Genomic DNA, 27,533 nt, shown 5'->3' on the forward strand with positions numbered 1-27,533 from the left:
ACCACTGCAGACACTGCCCCGCTGATGCCCGAGGCCCCTCCCCACTGGGTGCCCTGAGCAGGCCGGGCCTCCCCAAACCCCAGCATCCCCCTCCCGGTCTCTGTCGGTGCCCCTGACACAGGAGCTCGGGAGATGCACGAGTGGATGTTCTGTGAGGACGAGCCAGGAAGGGCAGGCCTGTTGGGGACCAGAGGCCGGAACACCAAGCAGTGGGCTCCCTGCTCCCCTCCACACCCTGGCCCTCCAGGCTCCTGGCCCCGCCACCTCCCAGCCATGGGGTGGGGTAGGGAACGCCCTCCTCACCTGGGCCTGTCCAGCCCCACCTGAGACAACATCCCCACTTGATAAGGCTGACTTCACTGATTTCACGCACTGGCGCACACAGCGCTAATCTGCTTATCTGTGGGCCGCCAGGCCACACCTGAGAGGAGCTCCTGGGCCTGATAGGGGAAGGGGAAGGGGCTCTCTCCGCTGCCCCAGCTTGGCTATCCTGTCCAGCAAAGGCCAGAGACGAGGGTCCAGCATGTTCCCCTCCCCGCTTCCCTGCGCCCCACACCTGCAGTCATGTCCACCTGCACGACAGCTGGGCCAGGAAGTGGCCGCCGTCCATGGTAGTGGCCAGAATCTGGGCCAGGGGTGCCTGTCTGTGGGAGGGAAGGCTCGGGACGTCCTAACCCCCTCCTGTATGGCTGGACGGTGTCCGCACAGCCCGGGCTTGCGCCCCTCCCCATTGGGCAGCTCTGGGCAGGGCGTGCTCATGGGTGACTTGGCCTCAGGCCCTGGGTGCACACACACATCGGGGCGGGTGCACACACAGGTCCGGCTGGCGTGGGCACTGGCCACCCAGAGGCAGAGAAGTGAAGGCTGCCTGCTGCGTGGAGGGGGCTGGAGACTGAGGGCCAGCCCCTCCCGTGGGGACCAGCAGGATGGTGGGCAGCTGGAAGGGTCCTGGGGGCAGCTGTCGAGGGGGCAGCAGGGCCGCACTTGAGGGCTACGTGCAAATGGGTAGAGGTCCTGAGAAGCAGGACCCCCGTGGCCGCAGCAGTTCTGCGTGGTGGCCTGCGGGGTGCCACCTGGGCCCCTCAAGGACCACGCCCTCTCCCCCTGCCCCTGGCCACTAGGAGTGCTGGCTGCAAGGACTCGGCCATCCGTCCCCGGGAACTGCCCCCCCGGAGACCCTCCCAGCCCAAGGCCGAAACACCCCCACCCCGGGCACAGACGGCCCACAGAGCTGCTCCGAGCGCAGCCGAGGTTTCCCCAGATGGCAGGATGCAGGGCTGGGGGTGCCAGTGGTCAGCCCCGCTCAGGGCTGCCCGGGGGGGCAGAGTCTGTCCTACATCGTGAGGACTGCGACTGCCACCCCGGGGGCTCCTTCGAGGCTGAAGCGGGGAGGGCGTGTGGACGAGCCTCTTTCCTTCATTCAGGATTTCGGCCAAGGGCCCACTCTGGGCCCGGCGTGTTCCCGCACTGGGGACACAGCACGGAGCAAAGCAGACCTCGCTCTCGTGGCTCTGACGCTGGGGGCAGGGGACAGCCCACAAACCGGTGAGTGCACAGGACAGTGTCGGCTGGTGACAAACTCTCTGAAGAATTTGGACCGGGTGGTGTGGGGCAGGTCGGCGATTTCAGAAACACAGTCACAGGGCCTCTGGGAGGGGACATGTGCTCAGAGGGCAGGGGCCAGGCGTGAGCACTGATCCCACAGACGCCCCTCCCCCCAGCACAACGGGGGGCAGGGGCGGCGCCGGGTCAGCACGCAGGCCGGGTGGGAAGGTGGGCCGTGCACAGAGCCTTTGTTGCACTGTGGGGCCTGAGACACCTGGCTGGGAGGGCTTAGACAGGCAGAGCCACCAGCCATGGGCAGTGTCCTCCCCAGATGGCCAGGAAGTCCCAGAGATGCTCAGCCCCTGGGTCTGGTCTGGGGGACAGAGAGGGGGCTGGAGAACGGGCACCTGAGGGTCTCCGGGGACCGTGCCTCTTCCCTCTCCAGAGCAGGGCCTGCTGGCTCCCAGAGGCTGTGGGTACGCCCGTCGGGGATTTACTCTGCAGGTGCAGAAGTGAAGGGGGGCCGGGGCTGAGTGGGGAAGTGGCTCCGTCTCCAGTGCTTGAAGGACCTTAGTGACCTGTCACACAGCTCAACGGCCCAGGGTCTTTGTCCCAAAGGGGCGGGGCCTGGGGACTTTGCGGAGAGTGCCCAGCGGCCCAGGGGAGCTGTGACGGTGGCCTGGCGGGGTCAGGCCTTGGGGCAGCGGGGGCCTCTATTCACACCAGGCTGTGTGGGATGTTCTAGAGGGTGGACCCTCCTGAGTCAGACCCAGCTCGGGGCCCGGCTCGGGGTGGATCTCTGCGCTCAGCACGGGCCAGCCTCGGGGAGCTGCCAGGATCCCCCACCTGGGAGTCAGGCGCACCCCGCCTGGCCCGTCAGGGGCGTCCACGGGCCAGGGCCCCGGTGGGCAATACCCTGAGCTGCTCGGAGCAGAGCCTGCAGGTCCTCCGAGTGTGAAGCCTCACTGCCTGAGGGGCCGAGCCCCCGGGGGGGATTCCCTCCCATCCTGCCTGGTGGTTGGATCGGATGGACTACCTGCCCTGCCCGCCCCGGGGACTGTGCTGTCTGGGCTGTGAGTCCTGAGGTGAAGCCAGGTGAATGGCAGCCCCCAAAGGACATGCCCCACCCCAGCCCCTAGAAGCCGTGAGTATGTGTATCTGGGAAAAGGATCTTCACAGGTGTCATTAAGTTAAGGACCTTGAGGGACCTTCATCCTGGGCTCCAACTCCACTGGCAAGGGTCCCAGTGAGATCTGAGAAGCAGAGACCACGCAGGGGACATGGCCATGAAGACAGGAGCAGAGACAGGAGGGAGGCGGCCACGAGCCCAGCAGCGCCGGAGCCCTCAGGCCTGGGAGAGAGGCCTGGAGCGACGTCCTCGGGGGCTCCAGCTCCCTGACCTCTGACCCTGAGGGCCTCCACGGGCTCTCCCAGGCCCAGGACCCTCAGGGATGCACACCGTCCTCCAGGTGCACAGGCCGGGAGGGGCTGGTCCCATGCAAAGCAGCTGCAGGCACCCTAACGGGGGACAGGCCATGGAAGGCCACACAGCCAGGGAGCTGGCCACGGTCTACCCCCCTTGCTGTCCCCCGTCACCTCAGCCAACCTGTGCTACCACAGGTCAGTGCCGGGGGGCCCCATCACCCAGGGTGGGCAGACCTGACGGGGAGACACTCCTGCCGTAGCTTCCGTAGCTGACAGGCCCCCTGGAACCAGGAGGCTCTGTGGGACAGCCAGGGCCGTGTGCTTGGGGCTGGCTCACCTGCTCAGCAGACACCACTCGCTCCCCCGCGCACACCTGGGCTCACCTGCGCTCACCTGCACTCGTCCACCTTCTCTCACCCATTTATTGCACAGTGTTTATGGGACCCCTCCCTCCAGCGCACACTGCGATTTGGGGGACAGACCGTTCACAGGTCGTAACACAGCAGTGTGAAGGGGAGATGTGGGGTCAGAACGGAGGGGCAGCAGGGCCCCCGCCTCAGGTGAGTCCTTCAGAGGCATGAGCCCAAGTTCTAGACCCCCACTGGGTCAGAGAGCAGGGGCTCACACCTCTGCTTGGACACCACGACTTTGGGTCTCCAGGGCTGGGAAGTCCTCTGTCCCTGGGGCAGGGGTGTCTCCCACCCCCGGCACACGTATGTCCCGGTTGCCTTCCAGGAAGCTGTGAGGATTCCATCAGCCCAGCCAGGTGGGGGTGGCCCAACGCCGGGACCAGAGCGGATGGGGCCAGATCACCCCGTCTGCACTGAGAAGCCCCTGCAGGCCTCGCCGGCCCCTCCGTCCGCTCCCCTCGGCATCACTGCTCAGAGAGTTTAGAAATTCCAACCCGAGGACAAGCGCCCAGCGGGAGGACTCGAGCCCCCCGCCCCTCCCCGCTGACTGGGCTCGTGGGAGCTGAGGAAGGTTGCCCTGGAGGGTTAGAGCGGAAATCAGAGTTCTAGGAGTGGGGGTGGGTCAGCGGGGGGCTGGAGGGTGCTGGGCCTCGTAGGAGAGAAGGCAGTGTCGTCTCCCCAGGCCAGCCCAGCCCAGCCTGGCACGGAGAGCAGCCGGGCCTGGGGCGGCTCTGAGGACACACAGGGCTGTACACAGCCCCTCACACGCTGCTCAGCTCTCGGTCTCAGCCGCCTTCGGCCCCGGGGTCAGGCCGAGGTGCACTGCTGATCTGAGGGCGGAACCTGGGGTTTTCAGGGACCCTAAAGCCCGTCCCAAGACCGTTGGCGGCTGACGCCGCCCCGCCTGGCTGCCCGCCCCGAGCCCACTGGCGGCGCCTCACAAGGCAGCGGTCCCCAGGGACTCTTCCCAAACTGGCAAGACGTCGCAGGCCGTGGCCCCGCCTGAGGGACCTGACCCTCTGCCAGTGGCTGTGCTCCCACTTCCCTGGGGTGCCTAGCAACACCTGGAAAGGCGCTTCCAGCAGGGCTGAGCACATCCAGCTGGGCCCACACTGGGGGCTGCAAGCCTGCTGCTGGGACCCTCCGTGTTTCTCGCGTGACCTTAGATCACGCCAGCCTGCTCGTTACAGAACGTCGGCCCCTTGCACACCTGTGTTCGCGGCAGTGCTACCATCACCAAGAGGTGGAGGCAGCTCAGTGTCCGTCCGTGGATGAGTGCGTCACAAAGTGTGGTCCGTCCACATCGTAGAACATTACTCGGCTTTAAGAAGGAAGGAGATCCTGACACAGGCTACGACAGGATGGCCCCTGGGGACACTACACTCAGCGAAATAAGCCAGACACAGAAGGACAAGTCCTGTCTGATTCCACTCCCGGGAGGTCCCTAGAGGAGTCACATCCATAGAGACGGGAAGTAGACGGTGGGGCCCGGGGCTGGGGGAGGGGAGGGGAGTGTTTCACGGGGACAGAGTGTCCATGTGGGAGGATGGAGAAGCTCTGGAGGTGGATGGGGGTGACGGTCACACAACGAGAACGTGTTAGCGCTGCTGACGTCTCGCTTACAAGCGGTTAGGGAGGTAAGTTTATGTTGCGTGTATTTTGCCACAATTCAAAAAAATAATTTTAAAAATAAATCAACCCCCCCCCAAGCAGCATAACCTATAGGAAGCAGGGGCTCCCCCGGCGGCCCAGTGGTTAGGACTCCGCGCTTTCACTGCGGTAGCCCGATTCAGTCCCTGGCCCGGGAACTAATATCCCGCAAGGGAGGGAGGGAGGGAGGGAAGGAAGGAACTGTGTCCCGGCGCCCTGCTCCTGGCACAGACCTTGCCCCGTCCACACCGAAGGACTCGACCGTGTGGCTCTAGACCGGGAGGACTGAAGCCTTCCTGGGGGCTGCAGTGGACACAGGCCAGCTGACGGGGGGTGGAACCGTCCTTTCCTTTTCTCCTGCAGCAAACACTTGTCAAGTCCCACTGCGTGCAGGACACCGCTGTCTCCCAGAAACCTGCTGAGCAACCCAGGGCCGCACAGGGAGGGGCCCAGGCGGGCACTCCGGGAGGAGAGGACCTGCCCCGGGGATTAGTGGGGTGTTGCTTCCCTGAAGGAGGATTTCAGAACAGCCCTGACAAAGGCAGCTGCCTGCCCTCTGGGACTAATCCAGGATCCCTCAGCGCAGGGGCGGCAGTTCCCGTCGGGGAGCCTGAGTCACGCAGCCTCCCATGGGGCTCGCGGGCCAGGGAGCCATGCACTTGGCTCGGTGGCAGTGAAAGGCCCGTCAGCTCACAGGAAAGGAAGAGATCCATTAGGGTTCCCTCCTCCCAGGTAGATCAAAGGCCCCAGGAAGGAGAGGAAGGAGGGAAACGCGGCTCAGAACGCAGCCCAGCACCAGGCCGCCTGCGGGTCAACCGGATGTCTCTGCAGCCACTGCTCCAGCCCTGTAAGGGGGTGCTGGTGGCAGCGGGGGAGGAACAACGGGGTTGGGGGCCTCTAGGTGCCCCACTCTTAAAGATCCCTCCTGGCAAACCAGGCTCTCTGGCAGCAGCTCCCGCGTCAAGCGAGGAGGCCAGGCTTCCCAGACAGTAGGGGTTCTCCTTACACACCAGCCCTGGGCGCGGGGCTACCCGGCGCAGGGTGTTCATCAGGGTTCCAAGGCCACTTCCAGGCCTGTGTGGGCAGGGGGAAGCCCTATCAATTAGCGACGCCGGCCGAGGCACCAGAGGACAGGGTGGCAGCCACCTGCAAGCTGGGGACGCGGCCTCCTCCAGCTGCCTGAGGCCCCCACTTCTGAGGGCCTCGGAGACCCTGTGCCTGGCCCGCTGCCCCATGGGGACACCTTCTTCTTGTTCCACAGCACATGTCTGTGGGTAGGGCTCGAGGGCCATGAGATGGGCACGGTCTGCCCTCCCAGACCTCACGGCAAACAGGTGGTGACCAGAGCGGTCAGCACAGAGTCTCAGATGACAGCCGCCCAGTGCCGGTGGGACGCTGGGCTCAGGGTAGTGGTCCTGCAGTCCCCAAGCACTTCCAACAGCCGCCTGGCTGGCCCACCCGGAGTGGGTGTCTGTGAATGGGGGATCGGCCCCCCACGGCTTTGCTCCCTCTTTGCCTTCAAGGCCCCTGTGGGGCAGGAGCGTGGCCGTCCATTCCCTGCCCCAGGCAACATGCCTGCCCTCTCAGGGCCTCCTATGACAAGGCCCACAGGTAGGGCCTCAGCGGGCAGGACCTCTCCGGCCCCCCATCACCCTCAAGGATGCAGCATCGGCAGGACAGCCGGAGGCAGGGAGGCCGGAGGTTGCAAGATCGGGGTGTGCGGTTTGCAAGAGGGCTGAGGGAAGGGTTTGTACGCCCAGCCGGCTGTGCCTGCGCCCCACTGGGAGCACCGCGGGTCACGGCAGGTCCGAAAGCTGCGTGCCCTCTAAGGTCAGGTCACCTCCTCAGGGTCCCAGGGGAAGGGCGTGCGAGCAGGCCTGCCGAGGCCGGGAGGTCCTCTCAGAGGAATGGCTCCTCCTGTCTGCCCCCTCCCTGCCTTGCGACCTTGCAGGAGGGCTCCACGGGTCGGCCGACGGGGTGACGTGGCACTGTGACCCTTCCTCCTGGCACCCGGCCCTTCCCAGTAAGCCGTGAGACTGAGAGGCCCCTGGAACGTGGTGGGCTTGGCCCTGCCCGGCCCGTCTCCGGGAGGCAAGGAGACGTGCAGGGACAGATCAAGGTCAGGACAAGGCACATTGTCCCCAGCGGCGCTGAACACGTTCCCGCCCAAGTATCAAGGATGGAGGGTGGACATGGACGGACAATGGCCATGCCCGTGGCCGAACACCCCGCTGGGCAGCGGGCAGCTGGCAGCTCATGGTGGACAGAAATGCGGTAGCTCCCTGGCTCTGATAAGTGTCTGTGCTTTTCTGAAAAAGGCACCATCATAAAGGGAAGCTCGGAAACCTCAACGTGCTCCCTGAGGGTCAGCGTGGGCCACGAGGCCACTGTCCCCCAAGTCTCCACACCCGGCCATGCCAGGGGCCGGCCGGCGGGACAGGCCTCGTGGCCCTTCTGGGGGAGGAAGGTGGCTGAGCGCTCGACCAGCAGCCCCGCTGCACGCGAGCCCTGGGCTTGGAATCCCACGTGGGTGCTGGGCGTGGGGGGGTGATTCCCAGGCATCTGGTCCTCGTCCTGCTCGTGAGCAACCCACGCAGCTGCCGCGCGGCGACTCCGCTACAACCACCAGCCGGCGCCCCGAGGAGGCGCTGCACAGCCCGGCAGGAGCAGGTGGCCAGGGCCCAGGTTCAAAACTGACTCAGAATCCGGGGCGGAGATGCAGAGGCTGCCCCTGAGAGCCCGGCCACTCTGCCTCCAGCACGTGACCCTAGTGACTCCCCGGGGCTCCCCAGCCCAGGCTCGGCCCCTCCTCTCCGTGAATCACCGCACAGCCGCTGCCCCTTCTGCTTCGCAAGGCCTCTGAGCCAGGAGGTGGCGGCAGGCTTGGAGGGAAAGTGTCAGGACGACGGGGTCTGTCCCGCCCTCCTCAGCAGTGGGGCAGAGGCCACACAGCTGCTTCTTGTTTGCACACAGGGCTGGCCCAGCTGCCTTATTTAGCTTTGAGATTTATGGGGTTTTAACTAAGCCCTATCTAATGACGCAGTCACTGGTCAGCACCCAGAGTGGGAGACAGAGTGAGAGAGACACAGAGAGAGACAGGGAGAGAGAGGCAGAGACACAGAGATGCTGAGAGGGAGAGAGCTCGAGGCTGCCTTGCGAGGTGGGGGGCTGGGCGGGTAGGGAGGGGACAGTGGGAGGCCGTGGGAGGCGGACGGGATGAAGGCCTTCTGGCCGTCTCTGGTCTCAGCCCTCAGCAGGCCCCTGGGCCATGAGGTCGGAGTCAGAGGCTGGCAGCAGTGTCCCAGTCAGCCTAGGGTAATGGCAATGGCAGGCAGGCCTGTGGACCAGCCCACCCAGCATCTCTCCTCCTTCCCTCTCCTCCAAGCACCTGGGCTGGCCGGTCAAGCCTGTAATGGCTCCTCCCCCAGAGGGTTCAGGTGAGGGTCTGAGCAGGAGGGGTCTGGTCACGGGGAATGCGTCAAGGTGCGTCTGAGGGTCTGGGCGCATCCCCACTTTCTCCTCAGGAAGACCCTGGAGAATCCCAGAGCGACTGACAGCAGGCTCGCAGGCACTCATACGCCATGTTCACAGCAGCCCAGAGACAGAGGCAGCCCAGGTGCCCGTCGAAGGGTGCGTGGATAGATGCACAAAATGTGGTCCATCCATAAATGGATGTCAGCCTTAAAAAGGAAGGATATCCTGCCACAGGCTACATCCTGGGTGAACCCTGAGGACACGATGCTCGGTGAGCTAAGCCAGACACAGAGGGACAAATCCCATCTGATTCCACCCACATGAGGTCCCTGGAGGAGTCACACCCATAGAGACAGAAAGTGGACGGTGGGCTCGGGGCTGGGGGAGGGGAGGGGGTGAGTGTTTCATGGGGACAGGGTTTCGGTTTGGGAGGATGAACAACTTCTGGAGGTGGATGGTGGTGAAGGTTGCGCAGCAGTGCGAGTGTGCTTACTGCCCCGGAGCTGTGCACTTAGGCATGGCGAGATGGTAAATTCTATATTATATGTTTCGTACCACAAATAAAAATATTTTAAATTTCAATGGAGGTGGCTTCCCTGGGGGCCCAGTGGTTAAGGATCCGCCTGCCAATGCAGGGGACACGAGTTCGAGCCCTGGTCCGGGAAGATCCCACATGCCACGGAGCAGCTAAGCCCGTGTGCCACAACTACTGAGCCTGCGCTCTAGAGCCCGCGTGCCACAACTACTGAGGCCCAAGCGCCTACAGCCCGCGCGCCGCAACAAGAGAAGCCACCGCAATGAGAAGCCCGCGCACCGCAACGAAGAGCAGCCCCCGCTCGCCGCAACTGGAGAAAGTCCGCGTGCAGCAACGAAGGCCCAATGCGGCCATAAATAAATAATTTTTAAAAAATTTTTTTATGCAGAGGAAAAGTGTTAAAGTAATAATGGAACGTTTTTCCCACAGTGGAAAACAAAAGGCCTCAGAAGGAAGGGACTCAAAGGCAGCCCAACAAGAGAGAAACGGAAAACAGCCCCTGGACACGACCCAGTGAAACGTCAGGAGGGCTGCTGGCGGAGACGGACCGTTCCAGGTGCTGGCCCAGCGCCGAGCTGGTGGAGCCCCCGTCCCGGCTGAGAGGACATGCCCATCGCCAGGACCACTCGGGAAACCGTTTGCCTGACGTGGGACGAAGCGTTTCCAAGAGAGACGGTGGCTGCACCACGCGAAACACTGTGCCGATGACCATTGCAATGTTATTAACAGTAGCCAAACACTGGGCACGGCCGCGAGCCCCGACTGCCCGAGGACAGGGCACCGGGCACAAGTGGCCTGGTCAACAGAAGCCATTCACTCCGTCCTGGGGGCGGGGAGTCCCAGATCAAGGGGAGTGCGGGGCTGTGCCCCGCCCCGAGGCTCTGAGGGTTTCTGTCGAGCGCTCCCCCTCAGCTCTGGGGTGTTTGCTCCAGTCTTTGGTGTGCTTGGCGTCTGGAAGCATCACCCCGATCTCCACCTTCATCTTCACGTGGCATCCATCCTCCCTGGTGTGTGTCTGTCTACAAATCTCCCCTTTTAATAAACACCAACATACAGGATTAGGGTCCAGCCAAGTGACCTCATTTTAACTCAATCACCTCCAGAAAGACGCTATTTCCAACAAGTCCATTCCAAGGTACTTGGTGTTCGGACGTTGACATATGATTTGGGGGGGATACAGTTCACCCCACGGCACTGGGAGGAACCAGACATCCACCAGTAGTAGGGTGAATAAATAATTGTGGTAAAGCTGCAACACAGTTCCACTCAGAAATAAAAAGAATGAACTTCTGCTACTCACAGCACGCCTAAATCTCACGGCCAAAGGGTACCTACTTCCAGTTCTGTGGGCGTGAATCATAAGAACAGGGGAGACGGTGAGAGAAACCAGAAGGACCCTGCAAGGCACCCGCGGGGCTCCGGGTCCCGGGTCGGGGGACGGCAAATTCCTCAGGCCTCTTGCTACCAAGCCTCCATCGACCCTCAGCTACCAGGGTGCGGGGGGTAGAAGACGGTAGGATTCTGAAAGAGATGGGGTCGACCTTGAACTTCTCCATGCGCGCTGGTTACGGGACCGAGGAGTGATATGTTTAGATGCTGAAAGAAAAGAACTCTGAACTTTATTTGATATTTGAGCCGATAGTTGCTCCAACTCGAGGGCATTAAAGGACCCTCGGGGTCAGGGATCCTGGGAGAGCTCGCCGCAGACGTGTGGGTGCTGAGAGCCCGCGTGAGGGGTGGGGGTTGTGACGCCCGGGAAGCACTCACCACCATCCTGGACACCGCAGCCAAATGCAAGGAAGAGCTAGACTCACGTGAGCTGCAATTGGAACTCCAGACCCTTGAGCATCGCGGCCAGCGGGCCGCTTGGGGCACCTCCACCCGTGGCCGGGCTGTGCTGCCCTAGGGGCCCTCACCCATCACCACCCCCGGACACCTGACGGGCTCTGGGCAGTGGCTGGAGATGCCCCCGGCACAGCCACCCAGGGGAAGCGACAGAGGAGACAGCCGTCCCCCACCCCACCGAGCGCCGGCCCTCAGGTTCAAAGGTGCAGTCGGCACTGGCCCTCCCGGCGAGCCTCTGTCGGCCCTCTCAGGAAAATATGGCAACACCTCACCGCCAGAAGGACGGGCAGAAGACCCCGCCCCGGGGTAAACTTCCGTGGTCTGGCGCTTGGCCCATCTCTGACCAACAGGCCAAAGGGCCCTGAAATGCCTGCGGTTTGGCCAAGAGCTGCTGCTTGGGGGCTGGGTTTGTGTGAGCCCTGATTTCGCAGACGGGAGGCCGCTGTGAACACTGGTGTCCTCACAGGACGCCTCCCCCGAGACCCCTGTCCAGGCGTCGTTCGCAGGAAGAGTCCTGAAAGCTGACACTAAGTAGGGAGCACCCGGGGCCCACTTTGTGGGGTTCCCCCTGCAAGTTCTCCGTGTGGGGCCCCATCCTCAAGCAGAGGCGGTAGAGGGCAGCCCAGGCAGTGCTGGGGGGCGGGCGGCATGCAGGCTCCCTGGGGTGGGGTCTGGCCGGGCACTAGAGGCACGGCCTGCCCTGCAGCCTGGCCCAGAGCCACTGTCCCCCGAGCAGGAAGTGGGAAGATGACCGGCTCGCTCACTGCCCTGGAGATGCTGGGGAACGGCCGCTTCCTGGTCCTCGGGGCAGCCCAGGGACAGCCGAGAAGAGAGGACACCGCTGGCCCCGTGCCACCGGTGGGGGGCAGGCCTCCAATGCCAGGTGGCAACGTCCCCGATCTCCCTGGGGCCTTGTTAACAGGCCTGCTGACGCCAAGGACGTTGGGGATGGAAAATGCCCAGCTACCCCCCGCCAGCCCATAGCACAGGAGGAGGTGGCCTGGCTGCAAGGCCTGGGTACCCGTTTCTCAGCCACGTGGTGCAAGGATGGCCGCGGGTCCCAGCTCTGCGGCGGGCGGGTGGCATCCCAACCACGGGAAGAGCGGGAAATCAGGGCTCGGAAGCACTTCCAGCCAGGACAGAGCAGGCGTTTTCTGTGGCATGACCGGGCTGGGAGGGGAGCTGGGGAGGCCCTGGCCTTGTCCCCAGGGCCCCCTCCCTCGCCCAGCCCAACCAGGGTCTCCGGGGGATCAGCATGGTGAGGTGCTGCCTACCCCAGCTGCGTGACCCCCCGGGTTGCTGGCCCACCTTGGCAGGTTTTGCCGTCTGTTAAATGAAGTGATAGTCAACCCCCCCCCCCCAACACCAAGATTGTCCCCTAGAGGAAGCTGCTTCACCCTCGGCCGGGATCACTGAGCCAATGACACCTCCCCTGTCACTCCCCGAGCTTGGCAGGGGGTGGACTCTCCGGGGGAACGCCAACAGGTGATGGCCCGAAAGCCCTATGTCCTCTCTGAGCGCCCATCCCGTCCACCTGGGTCCTCCCTCCGTGTAGCCGCAGGGTTGATCAGGGTGTGTTTCCTGGGGTGACTGGAGCAACATTGTTCGTTGTTTTTTGTCTTCAGTCCTGAGGCTGGAATCCCAGATCCAGGTGTGGGCAAGGCTGGGTCCTCCTGAGGCCTCTCTCCTCGGCGTGTAGACGGCCATCTCCTCACTGTGTCCTCACGGGGTCGTCCCTCTGTGTGTGTCTGTGTCCTGACCTCCTCCTCTTATAAGGACACCAGTCACACTGGGGCAGGGCCCACCCTCGTGACCTCATTTTACTTTCCACCTTTTTAAAGACCTCATCTCCAAATAGTCACATTCTGGGGTGCTGGGGGTCAGGACCCCTATGTATGAATTTGGGGGACACAGTTCAGCCCACGACAACCTGTAAGAACAAAAGGAGAGAGAGTGATCAAAACTCACTGCACAGGGAGAAAATCCCCGGCTCCTTTCAGGGACCGGCAGGCAGGTGGGGTTCAGGGAGCGGCCAGCAGAACCCTAAACAGACAGGATCTGATTTGATGCCATCAGCAAACCCTGGCGGAGCTTCTCCTGAGGGTCCGAGGGCGCCATGAGGCTCTCAGAGCCCGGTGACGTCCGTGGGGCCCTGCTCCGGCCTCCTGGTCGCAGGCTGTGGGCTCGGCCTGGCTGGCTTGGGCAGGGAGGGACTGACCACACCGCCCTCAGCAGCCTGAGACCTGGGACGCCCTCCCCCCACCGCAGCACGTTCCCTGTGCTCCTGCCGCGGCCCCAGGGGCTGCGCTGGACGTTGCAGGGCCCACTCACCAGCTCCCATCCTCCCACCAGGAAAGATTTCAAACGTACCATCGAGAAGAGACGGACACGTGGGCACCGTGTACCCGCCGTCCAGCTTCAACTAACATTAGCTCCTTGACCTTTGTGCTTCAGATATGTTTTCCATCGAGAAATAAAATATTACGGACAGAACCGGGTGCCTCTCCCCACCCACGCCCTCCCCAGAAGTGGCCACAATCCTGAATTCCATGGTTCTCAACAGTTTTTATAGTTTCACCACGTTTGTAAGTGTGCAAGCTGTAAAGCAGGGATAACGCGTGAATCCCCAGTGATGCGATCAGGGTCAGCGCGAGCCTGCTGTGGCTCCGGTTCCTGCAGGTTTAGTGGCCGTGTTGCATTCTGGGGAAGGGTGCGGGTCTCACTCCTGGAGAGGGCTGTGACACCCGGCTCGGCCAGCGGCGGGACGGCCCAGGCAGAAGCGCCGGCGGGCTGACGCGGCTTCTCTCGCGCTTCCAGGATCCCTGTGGCCAAGCTTCTTGGCTTGCTGCTTATTTTCGTCATCTGTGCCTGAAGGAGGTGAGCTGCCCTCGGCCCCGAGGCAGCAGGTGGGCGCCCTGGACTCTCCGTCTAGGCCGTGGGTGGGCTCAGCCTCCCCCGTCCTCCCCTTCCCCTTCCTTCTCCTCCCCTCACCCCATGAGGGTCCAGCAGGTGGTGGACATCACGGGCATTCCTTAGCTCTTTGGACACTGGTCCTCATGAGTCATCCTCACGGAAGCTTCCTTCCCTCTTTGGCCTGTATTTTCACTTTGTTAGGTTGTCTCTTTGCAAACAGGATATTACCAAGTGTCTCCATTGCAACATCGACGGCTTGGGATTTTACTGACTTGGTTAAGAAATCCTCCCCTCCCCTGAGGTCATAAACATCACGCCTTTAATTTCTCCTGAAAGTTTAAAAGTTTTGCTTTTCACATCTAGCTATTTAAGCCACTTGGTGTCTGATCTTAGTTTGGGGCGTGAGGTGGAGACCTCATTCCTACTTCCCCACTGAGAGAACGCTGTCCCAGCAGCTTCTACTGAAGGTCGCCCCTCCCCGCATATGAGGAGTCCCTCCCACCGCAGTCACTGTCCTGGCGTGTGGTCTGTTCCACCTGCCCGCTTGCCTATCCCTGAGCAAGCCCACTCGGCTCTGTGAGAAGAGACCAGCCTTCCCACCTCGTGCTTCTTTGAAAACTCTCAGCTCTTCTTAGCTCTTTGGTCTCACGTGGGCTGTTTGAGCAGCCTGACAAGTCCATGAAAAACTCTACTGGGATCGTGAAAGGCATTTTGTTAGGTTTATACAGCTGCTTGCCAAGAAATGGTTTTATTTTTCAAAATTGAATCTTATCATTCGTGAGCAGGGCATCTCTCTCCATTTAATAAGTTCTTCCTACTTGCCTTCCAGTAACTATAGTAATTTTCTCTTAATAGCCTGGGACATATTCTGTTTGACTTATTCTTAGGAATCTGCGTGGGTTTGTGACTGTGTTAATTATTATTTTTTCTACTTGGTTTTTACTGGCATAAATAAATGCTACTGGTTTTGTGTACTTGTTTTCATTAACCTTGTATCCAACAATGTTACTGAGTTCTGATTGGCTTTTCCATCTTGATAATCACAGTATCTTTAAATCAGGACAGTTTTATTTTTTTCCAATCCTGATACTTTTTTTTTTTCTTGTTTTGTTGCTTTGGCAAGAACTTCTAGACCCCATAGATTGATGGTAAAAGAATATGAAAAAGAATATATATGTATAACTGGGTCACTTTACTGTATCGCATAAATTAACACAACATTGTAAATCAACTATACATCAATAAATTTTTTTAAAAAAAGAAAGTAGTCATTGTAGACAGCCCCCGCGTCCCCTGACTTTCATGGAATGACCTAAAGCTCTAGCACTAAATCTGACGTTTGCTGCTGCTTTTTGACTGACACCCACTAACAGATGAGGAATGTTTCCTTCCAGTCTTAGTTTGCTTTAAAAAAAAATGAAGACAAGCTGTTTGCTTTCATGGGGTGCTTTTTCTGCATCTCTTAATGGTTTTTCTCCTTTAATCTGTCCATGGAAATCGCCAAACGTTGCTGGCTCCCCTCCTGTTGGCAAAGCCACATCCCACATCCCAGCCCTGGCAGCTGGGATGACCCAGGTGACCCTCTGTTCTGAGGGTTTAGACACTGGGCAAGAGGCTCCGTGTGACAGACGTGATCTCTGAGATGACAGTTGCTCCATCACTTGAGGTCCTGGAGAGAAGATGGGAGCAGAGCACCAGTCCAGGGTGCCTGGAAACCTCTGCTGTCACAGGCCACCAAGATCTGGGGGCTCTTGTTCCTGCAGCACAGCAGAGCTATCCTGACTGAGACGTTACGTCAGTAGATCTTCTGCTGTTGAACGATACTTGACTTGCTGGGTAAGCCTCCTTGCTCACGGTTTCTGGGATCTTAGGGGAGCTTCATACACAGCCCTCCCCACCTGAAGGCTTGAACCAATTGAAAAGAAGGAAGGGGAGCTGGCGTGTGCAGGACAAAGCCTAGTTGCGTAAATTATAAATTCTTGGCCGGAGACCACGGATCGCGCTTGTGGGTAAGTCGGCTTCCTTACTCTGACCCCTCGAATTAAACAGACAGCCCTCCAATGGACGGCCCTGACAAGCCCCCTCCTTGGAGAAGCAAAGGAGAGCAGGTCAGACCCGGGAGGAAGGAAGAGAAGAGAGGAGGGATGCCCACGCCCTGTTTCTCTTTTCGGGTGTGGATTAAGCCTTTAAGCCACTGCGCTCTCTCTGAGATGGAGGACGTAAAGGACAAAGGGGCAGGAACAGAAGGACCAGCTCCTCATGGAAAGAGATGTGGCCGCAGAGGAAAAGGCAAGCCCCACAAGGACTAATACATGCTTCAGGGTGTCTGCAACTTCCTTTCCTTGGGCTGCCTTTGAGAGATTTTTGTATCACCGTTATCCTAGTTTCAGAAATGAGAGGCCTCGGCCTCCCACTTCTTCTGCCTTCTGGGAAAGTCTGTGTGACACGATGTGGTCCAAGGCCCAGCTGTTCACACCCCTGTATCCCATCCTCACCGATCTGGGCTTGCTGTGTCCATGGTAGTTATAGCCACTGGAACAGCAGTAAATCCAACACATGTGGAGGCACGAAAAGAGCTTGTGCCCTCGGGTCTCTCGTGCCTCTTGGGAACGGTGACCGCCATGGGAATAGCCACCTTCTTCTGGAGAAGGAGCGACTCATGGATACAGGCGCCAGTGACCCAAGCTACTCCGACCATGTCCAGTCCTGCAGACTCACCAGCTGACAGCAGACACGTGACAAGCAGCCTGATAACTTTTAGTAACTATGTGCAGTCATGTACTCACCACCAAAACCAAGATGGAGGAACTCAGAAAGCTTATTTGTGCCGTTTTGCAGCTGGTCCCTTTCCACATCCTTGGTCCCAGGAAACCACCGCTGTGCTCGCCATTCCCCCAGTTTTGTCATTTTTAGAATTCTGTGGTACAAAATCCTGCAGTCCTTTATACCTGACTACTTTCAATTAACACAATGCTTTTGATACTTACCCCAGTTGCATACAGCGATACTTGTCCATTTTTATTGGAGAGCAGTATCTCAACATACGGCTATATTGGGTTGGCCCAAAAGTTCGTTCGGGTTTTTCATGTTATAGAAAACCCGAGCGAACTTTTTGGCCAAGCCAATATTTCCATTTGTCTATCCATTCAGCAGTGGACGGGCAAGTACATCACTTCTCGTTTTCAGAAATCTTGAATGATGGTGCCTCAAACATTCACATACGTCTTCTTCAACCATGTGGTTTCTTTTGTCCTGGGTAAACATCTACGAGGGAAACTGGTGAGTCACATAGTAAGTATACATTTAACTTGGTAACGTTTTGTTTTCCAAAAGGCTGTACAATTTCACATTCCTTCCAGCAGCATCTGAGAGTTCCAGTTACTCCATGTTCTTGCCAACATTTTGTATTGTCCGCGTGTGAAGACCGACACACCTTTGTAGTTTGTGCATTGATTGGAGGACCAGTAACGCTGAACGTCCTACTGGCCGATCCTATATCATATTTTGTGACGGATCCTATAAATCTTCTGCCTATTTTTAATTGAGTTAACTTATTTTTATTGAGTTGTAGGAGTTTTTTTATATATTCTGGATGTAAGTTCCTTTTCAGACATATGTTTTGCAAAAATTTGGTAACCATGTCTTTCAAAAAGCAAAAGATTTTAATCTTAATAAAGTCTATTTTATTGGTTTTTTTCTTCTATACTTTGTGTTTTTTATGTCTGGTTTGAGAAATCTTTGCCTATTCCAATGTCATAAATATTTTCTTCTGTATTTCTTCTATAAATTTAATAGTTCTTGCTCTTGCACTTAGGTTATATTTGTATATGGTGTTGGCTAAGGGTCAAGGTTTATTTCTTTTCCACACAGATAGACATTTGGCATTATTTGTTAAAAAAGACTACCTTTATCCTATTAATTACCTTTGTGTTTTTGTTTTTGTTTTTGTTTGCGGTAGGCGGGCGTCTCACTGTCGTGGCCTCTCCCGTTGCGGAGCACAGGCTCCGGACTCACAGGCTCAGCGGCCATGGCTCACGGACCCAGCCGCTCCGTGGCATGTGGGATCTTCCCGGACCGGGGCACGAACCCATGTCCCCTGCATCAGCAGGCGGAGTCTCAACCACTGCGCCGCCGTTCTTGGACTCTCTGTCTTGCTGCATTGATCTGTATGTCTATCTTTATGCCAATAGAACACTATTAATTATATAGGCTATATCTTTATAATAATATAATTAATATAATATAAATAATAAATAATATAAAACTGTATTTATACAACATTTTCCTGCAATCAGGTAATGCTAGCCCTCCAACTTTGTTCTTCAGAATTGTTTTGACTATACCAGATTGCCTTTCCATATGAATTTTAAATCATCTTGTCAATTTCTTCAACAAAGCCTGTTGGGGATTTGATTGGTATTGCATTGAATCTTTAGATAAATTTGGGAAGGGCAGCCATGCTCCCAATATTAAATCCTCCACCATGAGCATGGTATAGTTTTCCATTTACTTCAGCCTTTATGTTTTGCTTTGTACTGTTTTGTAGTTTTTACTGTGCACATCTCATACAACTCTTGTTAAATCTATTCCTAAGTATTTTATTTATGATGCTATTGTAAATTGAGCTGTTTTCTTTAATTTCATTTCTAATTGTGCATTTATACTATATAGAAATGCCATTGGTTTTTGTACATTGCCTTATATCCTGCAATGTTGATAAATTCACTTATTCTTTCTAGTAGATATTTTGTAGGTTCCTTAGGGTTATCGCCATACATAAATATATCATCTGCAAATATAGACATCTTTATAAAATATACCATTCAGATCTTTCCAACCTGAACATCTTTCATTTCTTTTACTTGTCTTATTGCACTGGCAAGGGCCTCTAGTTCAATGCTAAACAGAAGTGGTGAGAGCACACAGACTACTCTCCTACCTGATCTTGGAATAGGCTTTAATCTCTGAGTGTGATGTTAGCTTCAGGTTTTTGTAAATGTCCCCAATCAGGTTGAAGATGTTCTCTTTTTTTCTTAGCTCTCTGAGAGTTTTTATCATTAAAGTGTTGTGATTTTTTTCAAACACTTTTTCTGCATATAATATGATCATTTGTTTTTCTCCTTTATTTTATGAACATGGGGAATTACACTGATTGATGTTCATATGTTATACCAATCTTGCATTCTTGGGGTAAACCTCACTTAGTATTAGCCTGTGTATGTATTGTTGGATTTGACTTGCTAATATTTTGTTATGGATTTTTGCACCTATTTTCATGAGAAGAATTGATCTGTGATTTGCTTTACTTATGATATCTTTGGTTCTGTAATCAACATAAATACTAGCCCCATAAAATGAGTGGAGAAGTGTCCCCTCCTTCTTTATTTCCTGAAAGAATTTATGTAAGATCATATTGTTTTTTCTTTAAATACCTGATAGAACTCACCAGTGAAACCACCTGAACCTGAACTTTGTGGAAAAGTTTTTGAGTTTTAGTTTTCTAGAATCAACATAGGGCTGTTCAAGTTTTCAATTTCTTCTTGAACAAAGTTTGTTAACTTGTTTCCTTCAAGACATTTGTCTACTTAATCTAAATTATCAAATGTATTAGCATAAAGTAGCTCATAATACTCCCTTACTATCCTTTTAATGTCTGTAGGATTTGTAGTTATGACCCTTCTTAATCTTGATATTAATCATTCATGTCTTTGCTCTTTTTTTCATGATCCACTAGAGATTTGTCAGTTTTATTTTTAATCTCTTCAAAGAGCCAGTTTTCTGTTTCACTGACAATCTCCATTGGATTTTTGGTTTTGTTGTTTGTTTTGTTTTAAATTTTGTTTATTTATGCTCTCTCTTATTTGCTTCTTTCTATTTGCTTTGAGCTTCCTTTTCACTAATACAAACATTAAATGCATAAAAGTCCATCTAAGACATGCTTTAGCTACATTTCACAATTTTTGATAGGTTTTGTTTTCATCTGTATTCTATTTTAAATATTTCCTGATTTCTTGTGGCCTCCTCTGTCATTCATGAGTTAGTTAGAAGTATGTCTTAATTTCTAAATATTTGGAATTTTCCAGATATCTCTCTCTCCGTTGTTGATTTTTAGTTCAACTCCATGTGTCCCATGTGTGTAACATACTTTGTATGATTTTTACTGTTTTAAACATGTTTCCTTTTGTTTTGTGACTGGAGTACGGCCCATCTTTGTGAACAGTCCACGTGCACTTAAAAAGAACGTGCTTTCTGCTGTGTCAGGTGGAATATTCTATGTCAATCAAGCTCGTTTCCAGTTTAAGACACCGGGAAGTGTTTCCCTGGAAAGAGAAGCGAAGAGACAGCCATGGAGGGACTTGGGGTCCCCTGAGAAGGGAGCAGCCCTCCCCGGACCCCCTCCCTACTTGCCCAGAGCTGCTTCTCAGAGAAGGTTCTTTTCTGGAGTTCCAGCTGGAAAGCCAGGAACTGGTATATTAAGACTATTCAGAGCACTGTCTGTTGAAGGAGGGGCCACCCCGGCCCCTCAGCACTGATGTCCCGCTTTGGGGAAGGGAAAACCCCAGGACCATTTCGACTGCAGGCGCAGTTTCAACACACTCCCACAAAGGAAGTAAAGTCACAAGATTTATTACCTATGGGCCCCAGAAACAAGGGGCGGCTGGTGCGCAGGGTCGTCTGTCCCAGGTCACAGTTGAGCAGCTAGTACTCACAAGGCTGTTGGGGCAGAGGTCACTAACTCTCACAGGCTCAGCTCTGAGTGGTCTTTTTAAAAGTGCCCCGGATGAGCAGGGAGGCCTGGGGCGGGCGAGTCCGCCAGGAGACTCAGCCCTTGGCTGCTGGCAGGTGGCCTTGACGGCTTCTCAAAGGCAGTGGCTCTGCCTGGGACAAGGCCCACGTGTCTGGGGCAAAGCGCCTTGGTTCGTTTGTTCACTTCCTTCATTCCATGAACCTTGTCTAAGGAAAACCCCACTCCTGCCAGTACTGCCCCCCCCATGCCCACCCAGGGGCCCAGTGAACTTCCAACTCGGGAGAGCTCAGGGGCCAGAATCTCTGCAGCCCAGACACCTGTCGGGGAGGACAGAGAAGGCTGGGCCGCTCGTCCCCAAGGTACTGTGACCCTGTGCCTGGAGCCCAAAAGGGACACACAGCCCTGTGACGGCCTGTGGCCACAAGGTTCCCGCTCTGCCCCCACTTTGGCCATGGTGACATGACTGTGCCTCCTTTGTGTGCTAACTTTTCCCATTACTACCTCGATATTCCCACTGATTTCCTTTCCTGTTAATGTCTTCAACTTTAAAATACTGTATTGAGAGCAGTTTCCTAAGTTACCCCGAATCCTATTCAGAACAAGCATGCTTCCCGAAGTTGGGATGGAGGGGAAACAGGCACGGTTGGGGAAGGCTTCTGCTCCAGAAGTGTGTGGGTGTGGAGCAGCCCTGCTCCACGGCGACTGGTTTTGTCCTGCTACGGTTTAACATTGAGGCATACTTGACATAACAAATGCACGGACTTTAAGCGTGTGGTTTGAGGGGTCGTGACCATGTCCACACGCGTGTGAGCATCCCAGCCAAGGCAGACGTGAACATAAAAGATTTCTATCCTCAGTGGTTTTTTTTTTTTTTTTTTTGGTCGCACTGTGCAGCTTGCGGGATCCTAGTTCCCCGACCAGGGACTGAACCTGGGCCCCAGACAGTGAAAGAGAGCAGTCCTAACTGCTGGACCACCAGGGAATTCCCACATCTTCAGTGATTTCTGAAAAGAATTTCTGCTGTTAGAATGCGTGCTCGTGGTAGAACACGCCGATTGTGCAGAGAAATCCAGGGCAGGATGTGACAGGGTCCCCTCCACGCAGCTCCCAGATAGAGGCTCCCCGCCTGCCTGGCGGCATCCCACCACCCAGACAGCCACTGCTCGCATTTCGGTGTATTTTCTTCTGTTTTTTGTCCATGCACCTATATACATATGTTAAAAAATTTTTTCTATGCATACTTTTTTGCATATGACATCGGATCAAATTTAGTATTTAAAAACTTACTGTAGGGCTTCCCTGGTGGCGCAGTGGTTGAGAGTCCACCTGCTGATGCAGGGGACACGGGTTCGTGCCCCGGTCCAGGAAGATCCCACATGTGCAGAGCGACTGGGCCCGTGAGCCATGGCCGCTGAGCCTGCGCGTCCGGAGCCTGTGCTCCACAACGGGAGAGGCCACGACAGTGAGAGGCCCGCGTACCGCAAAAAAAAAAAAAAAAAAAAAAACTTACTGTAGAACAAGCATTTCCTATATTGTAAAATATTCTGTAAATACGACTTTTGAGAGGCCTTTGGGGTTTACTTTGTGATATTTGGTTCAGCTAGCGTCGTTGTGATAAAGAGGTGATGTTAGAGAGATAAATAAATAAATAAATAAAAGGTGCCCCGGGAGGGACTTCCCTGGTGGTCCAGTGGTAAAGAATCTGCCTTCCAATGCAGGGGACGTGGGTTCGATCCCTGGTTGGGGAACTAAGATCCCACATGCCGTGGAACAACTAAGCCCGCGTGCCACGAGAGAGGCTGCGTGCCGCCAAGTACAGAGCCCACGCGCCACAACTAGAGAGAGAAAACCCTGCATGCCACAACTAGAGAGAAGCCCGAGCATCACAACGAAAGATCCCGCATTCCTCAACTAAGACCCGATGCAGCCCCCCCCCAAATTAATTAATTAAATACATAAATATTTAAAAATAAGTAAATAAAATAAAAGGTGCCCTGGGGAAAGCAAGGTGGGAACTCGTGATGGAAATCCTAAGTCCGGTCCTTATCTAATGTCCAGGCTCTGGGTGTGCGCAGGGCTATCACACCATGGGAGGCCCGGGCAGCATCTCAGAACGAGGCTGTGTTCTCACCACTGGGGTCTCCACCGCAGCCCTGCGATCGAGGGCCAGGCTGTGGGCCCAGGGCTCCCCTCACCGGTGGAGCCCCACAGAGCCCGAGAATTGTTGCCCCAGGGTTGACAACCTGCGATCCCGCAGGGTGCCTAGGAGACCCCATCCCTCCCGGGCCCCAGCAGGGGTCTGGGCTCTGCGGCCTTCCCCTGTGGTAGGGGGCAAGTGTCTGGGGGCGAGCGTAGCCGCTGGAAGGCCTGGGTAGCAGCAAGCCAGGCACTACCTGTCGGTTGTTATGGTCACAATCCCGCTGTGAAGTGAGGACCTGAAGGGGCACAGCAGGCACAGAGTGGCCTGCACAGCTGGAGCCCGAGTGGGCACCATGGCCATGGGCACCCCTGAAGGCCACGCTGCAGGCCCGCCACCCCGGACAGCGTGGGCCAGCCGGCATCCAGGGGTCGAGCGTAGCTGAGCTGCAGTGCCATGAGGCCTGGTGGGAACCTGTGGGCCCTGCCCTGGGGCCCGTCCAGCATCAGTGAGCTCGAGGGAATGGCGGGGGGTGGGGGGTCACCTGCTGGGGTGGGGCGGGGGGGGAAGGCGGCATGCAGCAGAAGGACCCATGGCCTGGTCAACTCTGCCTCGGGGTCCACTTGGTGGCCTTGGGAGCCCCTTGCCCTCCAGGCCTGTTTTCCTACTGAAAACAGGGTTGGAGTGAACCCTGTGTCAGGGCCCTTGTAGCGTGAGGGTCCACGGGGGCAGCAGGAGAAACAGGCACTTAGCCAACAGTGAGGTGTTTTACTCTTACATAGCCTCCTGGCCAGGGGCAGAGGTGGGCAGGCTGCGGGAAGCGGGGAGGAGCTGTGACGACCCAGGGCGGGTGGGGCAGCATGGAGAGGGGCAGTTACTTTGTCCCAAGCCTGGCCCTGTTCCCACGGCACCCAAGACAGTGGCGGAGACCTTGTAGCCCAGCTTCCAGGTCCCCGGGGCAGGGCCGCCCACCTGCCTGACCTGGTCCTTGTCTCCTGTGCCCTGGGGGCACCCCAGACAGGGGACAGCCCACCATGGGCCGTGGGAGAAGCAGATGGCCGTGGCTCCAGGGGCGTACCCCTAGGGAGTCCTAGGAGGACACAGCTCTGGGTGGTGAGCCAGGTGAGGAGGAAGAGAGAGCAGCTGGGGGGGGGGGGCTGCAGGCTGCCCGCCCTCCTCCCTCCCTGTCCCCCATCCTGACCCTCCAACGCCTCTGTGACCTGGGTGGGCCGTGTGCAGGGGGAGGGGGCAGGCTGTCCGGACAGGGACGCACCTGTTCTGCCAAGTCCCCATTTACAGAAGGTGTCCCCTGGGCCACCCAGGTGGTTGGGAACATCTGCCGCCTCTGCCCTGGCACAGCGGTGCCTGAGAGCCTGGGGGGGCAGAGGCGGTGGAGGCAGGTGGAGGCCTCTCTGCCTCTGGTCAGAGGAGAGATCGGCCCCAGAGGCGTCAGTGGAAAGGGGAGCTCAGACCAGAGACCCAGACCAGGAGAGGGGCCGCGGACTGGGGAGCAGGGAACCACCTGGCGTCTGGGCTTTGCATCCATCGGCGGTGTGGGCCCGGCCTGGGGTCTCCATGGGGACCCCTCCCCAGCTAGAAACCAGGTCTGGAGCAGGCGGGGAGCACCTGTGGAGCAGCCCCAGGGCCTGGGGTCTCCGCAGGATCGGAAGGCTGAAGTGGGAGAGGGGCTGGGCTGGGAGCGCGGAGGGAGGGGCAGGGCCCAGGCGGTTGCTCTCTGAGCAGAGGGCCGGGTTGCCACCCACCGTACAGGTGTCCGGCAGACAGCAGAGCCCTCAGAGCCCGCATCTAAACAGGGGGGTGGGGCAGGAACCGTTGGCCTGACGGAAGCGAAACAATGAATCGGTACCGCCCCCCCCCGCCCCCCCCCCCCCCCCCCCCCGCCTGGGTCTTCGTGGGCCTGGGGTCGTGCGCAGAGGCTGGCGTGTGGATGGCTCCTCTGCTCACGCGCTCCCTGGTTCATTCGTCCGTGAGCGCTCGACGTGCGGGGTGGGCGGGAGGCGCCCGCGGGTTCCTCTCGGGGGACAGGGCCGCGGCCTCCCACCATCTGCCGATGATTTTGTCGAACTATTTTTTTTAATATTTATTTATTTATTTGGCTGCACCGGGTCTTAGTTGCAACATTCGGACTCAGCTGCGGTGCGTGGGATCTAGTTCCCTGACCAGGGATGGGACCCGGGCCCCCTGCCCTGGGAATGCAGAGTCTTAGCCACCACTGGACCACCAGGGAAGTCCCTGTCAAACTATTTTTAAGCCAAAAACCTCTTTCCAAGCAAAACTTCATGGAAACTCCGTGTCCAAGAGAAAAAAGCCAGGGCTGTTCTGCTTAAATCAGCGGGCCTGGGGGCACAACCCACCTTTGCCCACCCCTGGTCACCCGGGAACCCCCGTTTCACAGCTGTGAGGCCAGGGCTAGTGGGGCAGCAGTGGGGACCTGGGAGGCCAAGGAGGATGCTGGCCAGAGCCTGACACCACCCCCCGACCCAGCGCCGGCCCCAGCGCCCTCCCCCCGGGCCTGTCCTACAGGTCTCGCAGCCGGGGCTGGAGCTGCCGGGCCTGGGGCTCGGGTCCAGGTCCAGGCAACAGGCCACACACTGAGTGAATGGAGCTCACAGCCCTCATGGCCCAGGAGGGACAGAGGAACAGCTGAGAGCCTGGGGTGGGCTCAGTGACCGCTTACCAGCAGGCCTGGCTCTGAGGCACCCAGGACCCCACGTGGCCACAAAGCAGGGGTGGGCAACCCCTCTGTCCCCTTAACAAATCTGCTTTAGGAGGGGACTTGGTGACTCCAAGTCCATCCCAGGCCAACTGACCACCGAGGAGTCCACGGGCTGGGCCAGGTGCAGTATGAGCTCCTGAAGTCACCAGGAGCCCGGGATCCAGGGTGGTACTGCTGTGCTGGGGTGTCCTGACCTGGTGTCAGGTGGGGGTCAGGTGGGGGAGGGGGTCAGGTGGCTGAGGGGAGGGCAGTGGCCTCAGCCCAGCTCGGCAGGAGGCAGGGGGTGGAGGGGAGGTAGGGGGCCTGGGTCCGCCCTGTGCAAGCACGGCTGGGCCCTGGGCAGCTTCATCCAGCACCCATGAGCCAGGTGTAAATGTGGCCGACAGGTATCAGGTGCAAATGTGACAGCAGACTGTACCTGGGCCCCGGGGGCAGAGTGCCCTCCCCTTAGGTCTCCAAGGCTGCTCACAGGTTGGATTACTACACCTGGGGGTCCTCAGCCCAGGAACCCAGGGCCCCCACTCCCCCACCACCTGGTCAGAGAGAAGCAACTGCTCCCCTCCCAACCCCGTGGGTCTCCACGGCTGCCAGCCTCACTCTACGGTAAAAGGACCAGAGGGTCCCTTCCCTAGAATTCCCATTCTGGTATCTCAGCCAGCGCACAGAGCAGGTCCCCAGACACACATGGGCGTGTGGACACGTGGACACACGCACGCACACAGGGCCGCTTCCTGGCCTGGTCCCCAGAGCCAGCCGGAGGCCCTGCGGCCAGCTGCGTTACGGCAGCCCGGAGGGACCCATAAGGTCACTTTTTGTCAGTTTTTGCAGCAGGCGTCGGCATGCTGCCCCCGTCTGTGGACCAGGACCTTCTCTATTTCCCCAGGGGTTGGTGCATTTCACACACACATGCAAACGTGTGCACATTCACACACAGGTCACATATGCGAACACACACTCACACGCACGCAACAGGTGCACAGGCAGCATAACGGCTGCGAAAGGGACTGCGTCCTTCTTCACAAAATCGGGCTCGGGGGCTTCCTGCAGCGGGGGGCCACCTGCATCTCGGTGGCCCCGCCAGGGCTTCGTGCATGCCAAGGGCAGGAGAGGGCAGGACAGCGCCTTCCGGGGTTTGCCGAAGCCAGGCCAGGCCCCTGGGCACTGTGTCCCCCCGATCCTGTGTGCAGAGCCTGGTGGCCGGAGCCCACCCGCTCCCCAGGAATCAGCCAGACCTCGGCCGTGCGCGGCGGCCCACCCGACGCCCAGCCTCTCCTGAAACACAGCAGTGCAGTGTCTGCCTGAGTTTATTTCGGAAAAGCAGAGACTCGAACAAAGGCTTTTGGAGAATAAACATCTGCAGAGAGAAGGTCAGATTAGGAGGCGAGGAAGCTCAGAGGGTCAATAGAGGGGGTGTATGGACGGTGGAGGCAGGGCCTGGGTGGCCGAGCGCTCCCCGCTCACCCCCGCCCCGGGCCCAGGTCCCTGAGGCCAGAGCGCCGGGCCCTGCGCCAGGGGGGCAGTTCGCACATGGTGTCCTGGCACAGACAGCTGTCGATGTGGGTGTAGGTGTGCTTGAGCCCGCGCCCGTCCGGGCACTGCAGCGTCACCTCCCGCTGGCTGGTGCGCTGCTCCTTGCAACAGGAGCACCTGTGGTCCAGGGACTGGGCCTCGACCGAGTACCTGCAGAGCAGCCGGGGTGAGGCGCCACTGCCTGCTGGCGCGGACGCAGCCCCCGCCCCCCCGCGGCCCCCACCAGGGCCACTCGCGGCCTGGGCCTCACATGGCGAAGGTCCCGCAGGATCCCCCCCGCCGCCCCCACCAGGGCCACTCACGGCCTGGGCCTCACATGGCGAAGGTCCCGCAGGATCCCCCCCGCCGCCCCCACCAGGGCCACTCGCGGCCTGGGCCTCACATGGCAAAGGTCCCGCAGGACCCGGAGCAGTCGTTCATGGTGACCAGCTTGGTGCAGCCGTTGTGGGAAATTTCCCTGACGACAGGGACAGTGGAGCAGGGGACCCTGGTCTCATTGCGAGGGAGGCCTGGGGAGAGGGGGCAGAGGCTCGGGGGGTCTCCACCATCCAGGGCCCTCTCACTCCCCCTCACTGCTTCCTCTC

At 57.7% G+C, this 27,533-nt stretch overlaps 1 protein-coding gene across 1 annotated transcript in view; it reads right to left on the reverse strand.

Annotated features, from left to right (window-relative positions):
* Positions 1-562: 562 nt before the first annotated feature.
* Positions 563-27,533, reverse strand: part of MUC2 (mucin 2, oligomeric mucus/gel-forming) — a gene marked incomplete at both ends in the record, with an annotated part of 59,726 nt that continues 32,755 nt past the window's right edge. Inside the window, 11 exons of the mRNA XM_082660147.1 lie at positions 563-644; positions 816-991; positions 1,338-1,517; positions 22,939-22,980; positions 23,081-23,226; positions 23,561-23,684; positions 23,956-24,055; positions 24,446-24,488; positions 26,379-26,596; positions 26,881-27,099; positions 27,332-27,458. Of these exons, the coding sequence (XP_082516273.1) occupies positions 563-644; positions 816-991; positions 1,338-1,517; positions 22,939-22,980; positions 23,081-23,226; positions 23,561-23,684; positions 23,956-24,055; positions 24,446-24,488; positions 26,379-26,596; positions 26,881-27,099; positions 27,332-27,458 (1,457 nt within the window). The remainder of the gene's footprint in view (positions 645-815; positions 992-1,337; positions 1,518-22,938; positions 22,981-23,080; positions 23,227-23,560; positions 23,685-23,955; positions 24,056-24,445; positions 24,489-26,378; positions 26,597-26,880; positions 27,100-27,331; positions 27,459-27,533) is intronic.

The sequence above is a fragment of the Grampus griseus genome (assembly GCF_964374135.1).
Source record: "Grampus griseus genome assembly, chromosome: 8".
Lineage (NCBI taxonomy): Eukaryota > Metazoa > Chordata > Mammalia > Artiodactyla > Delphinidae > Grampus > Grampus griseus.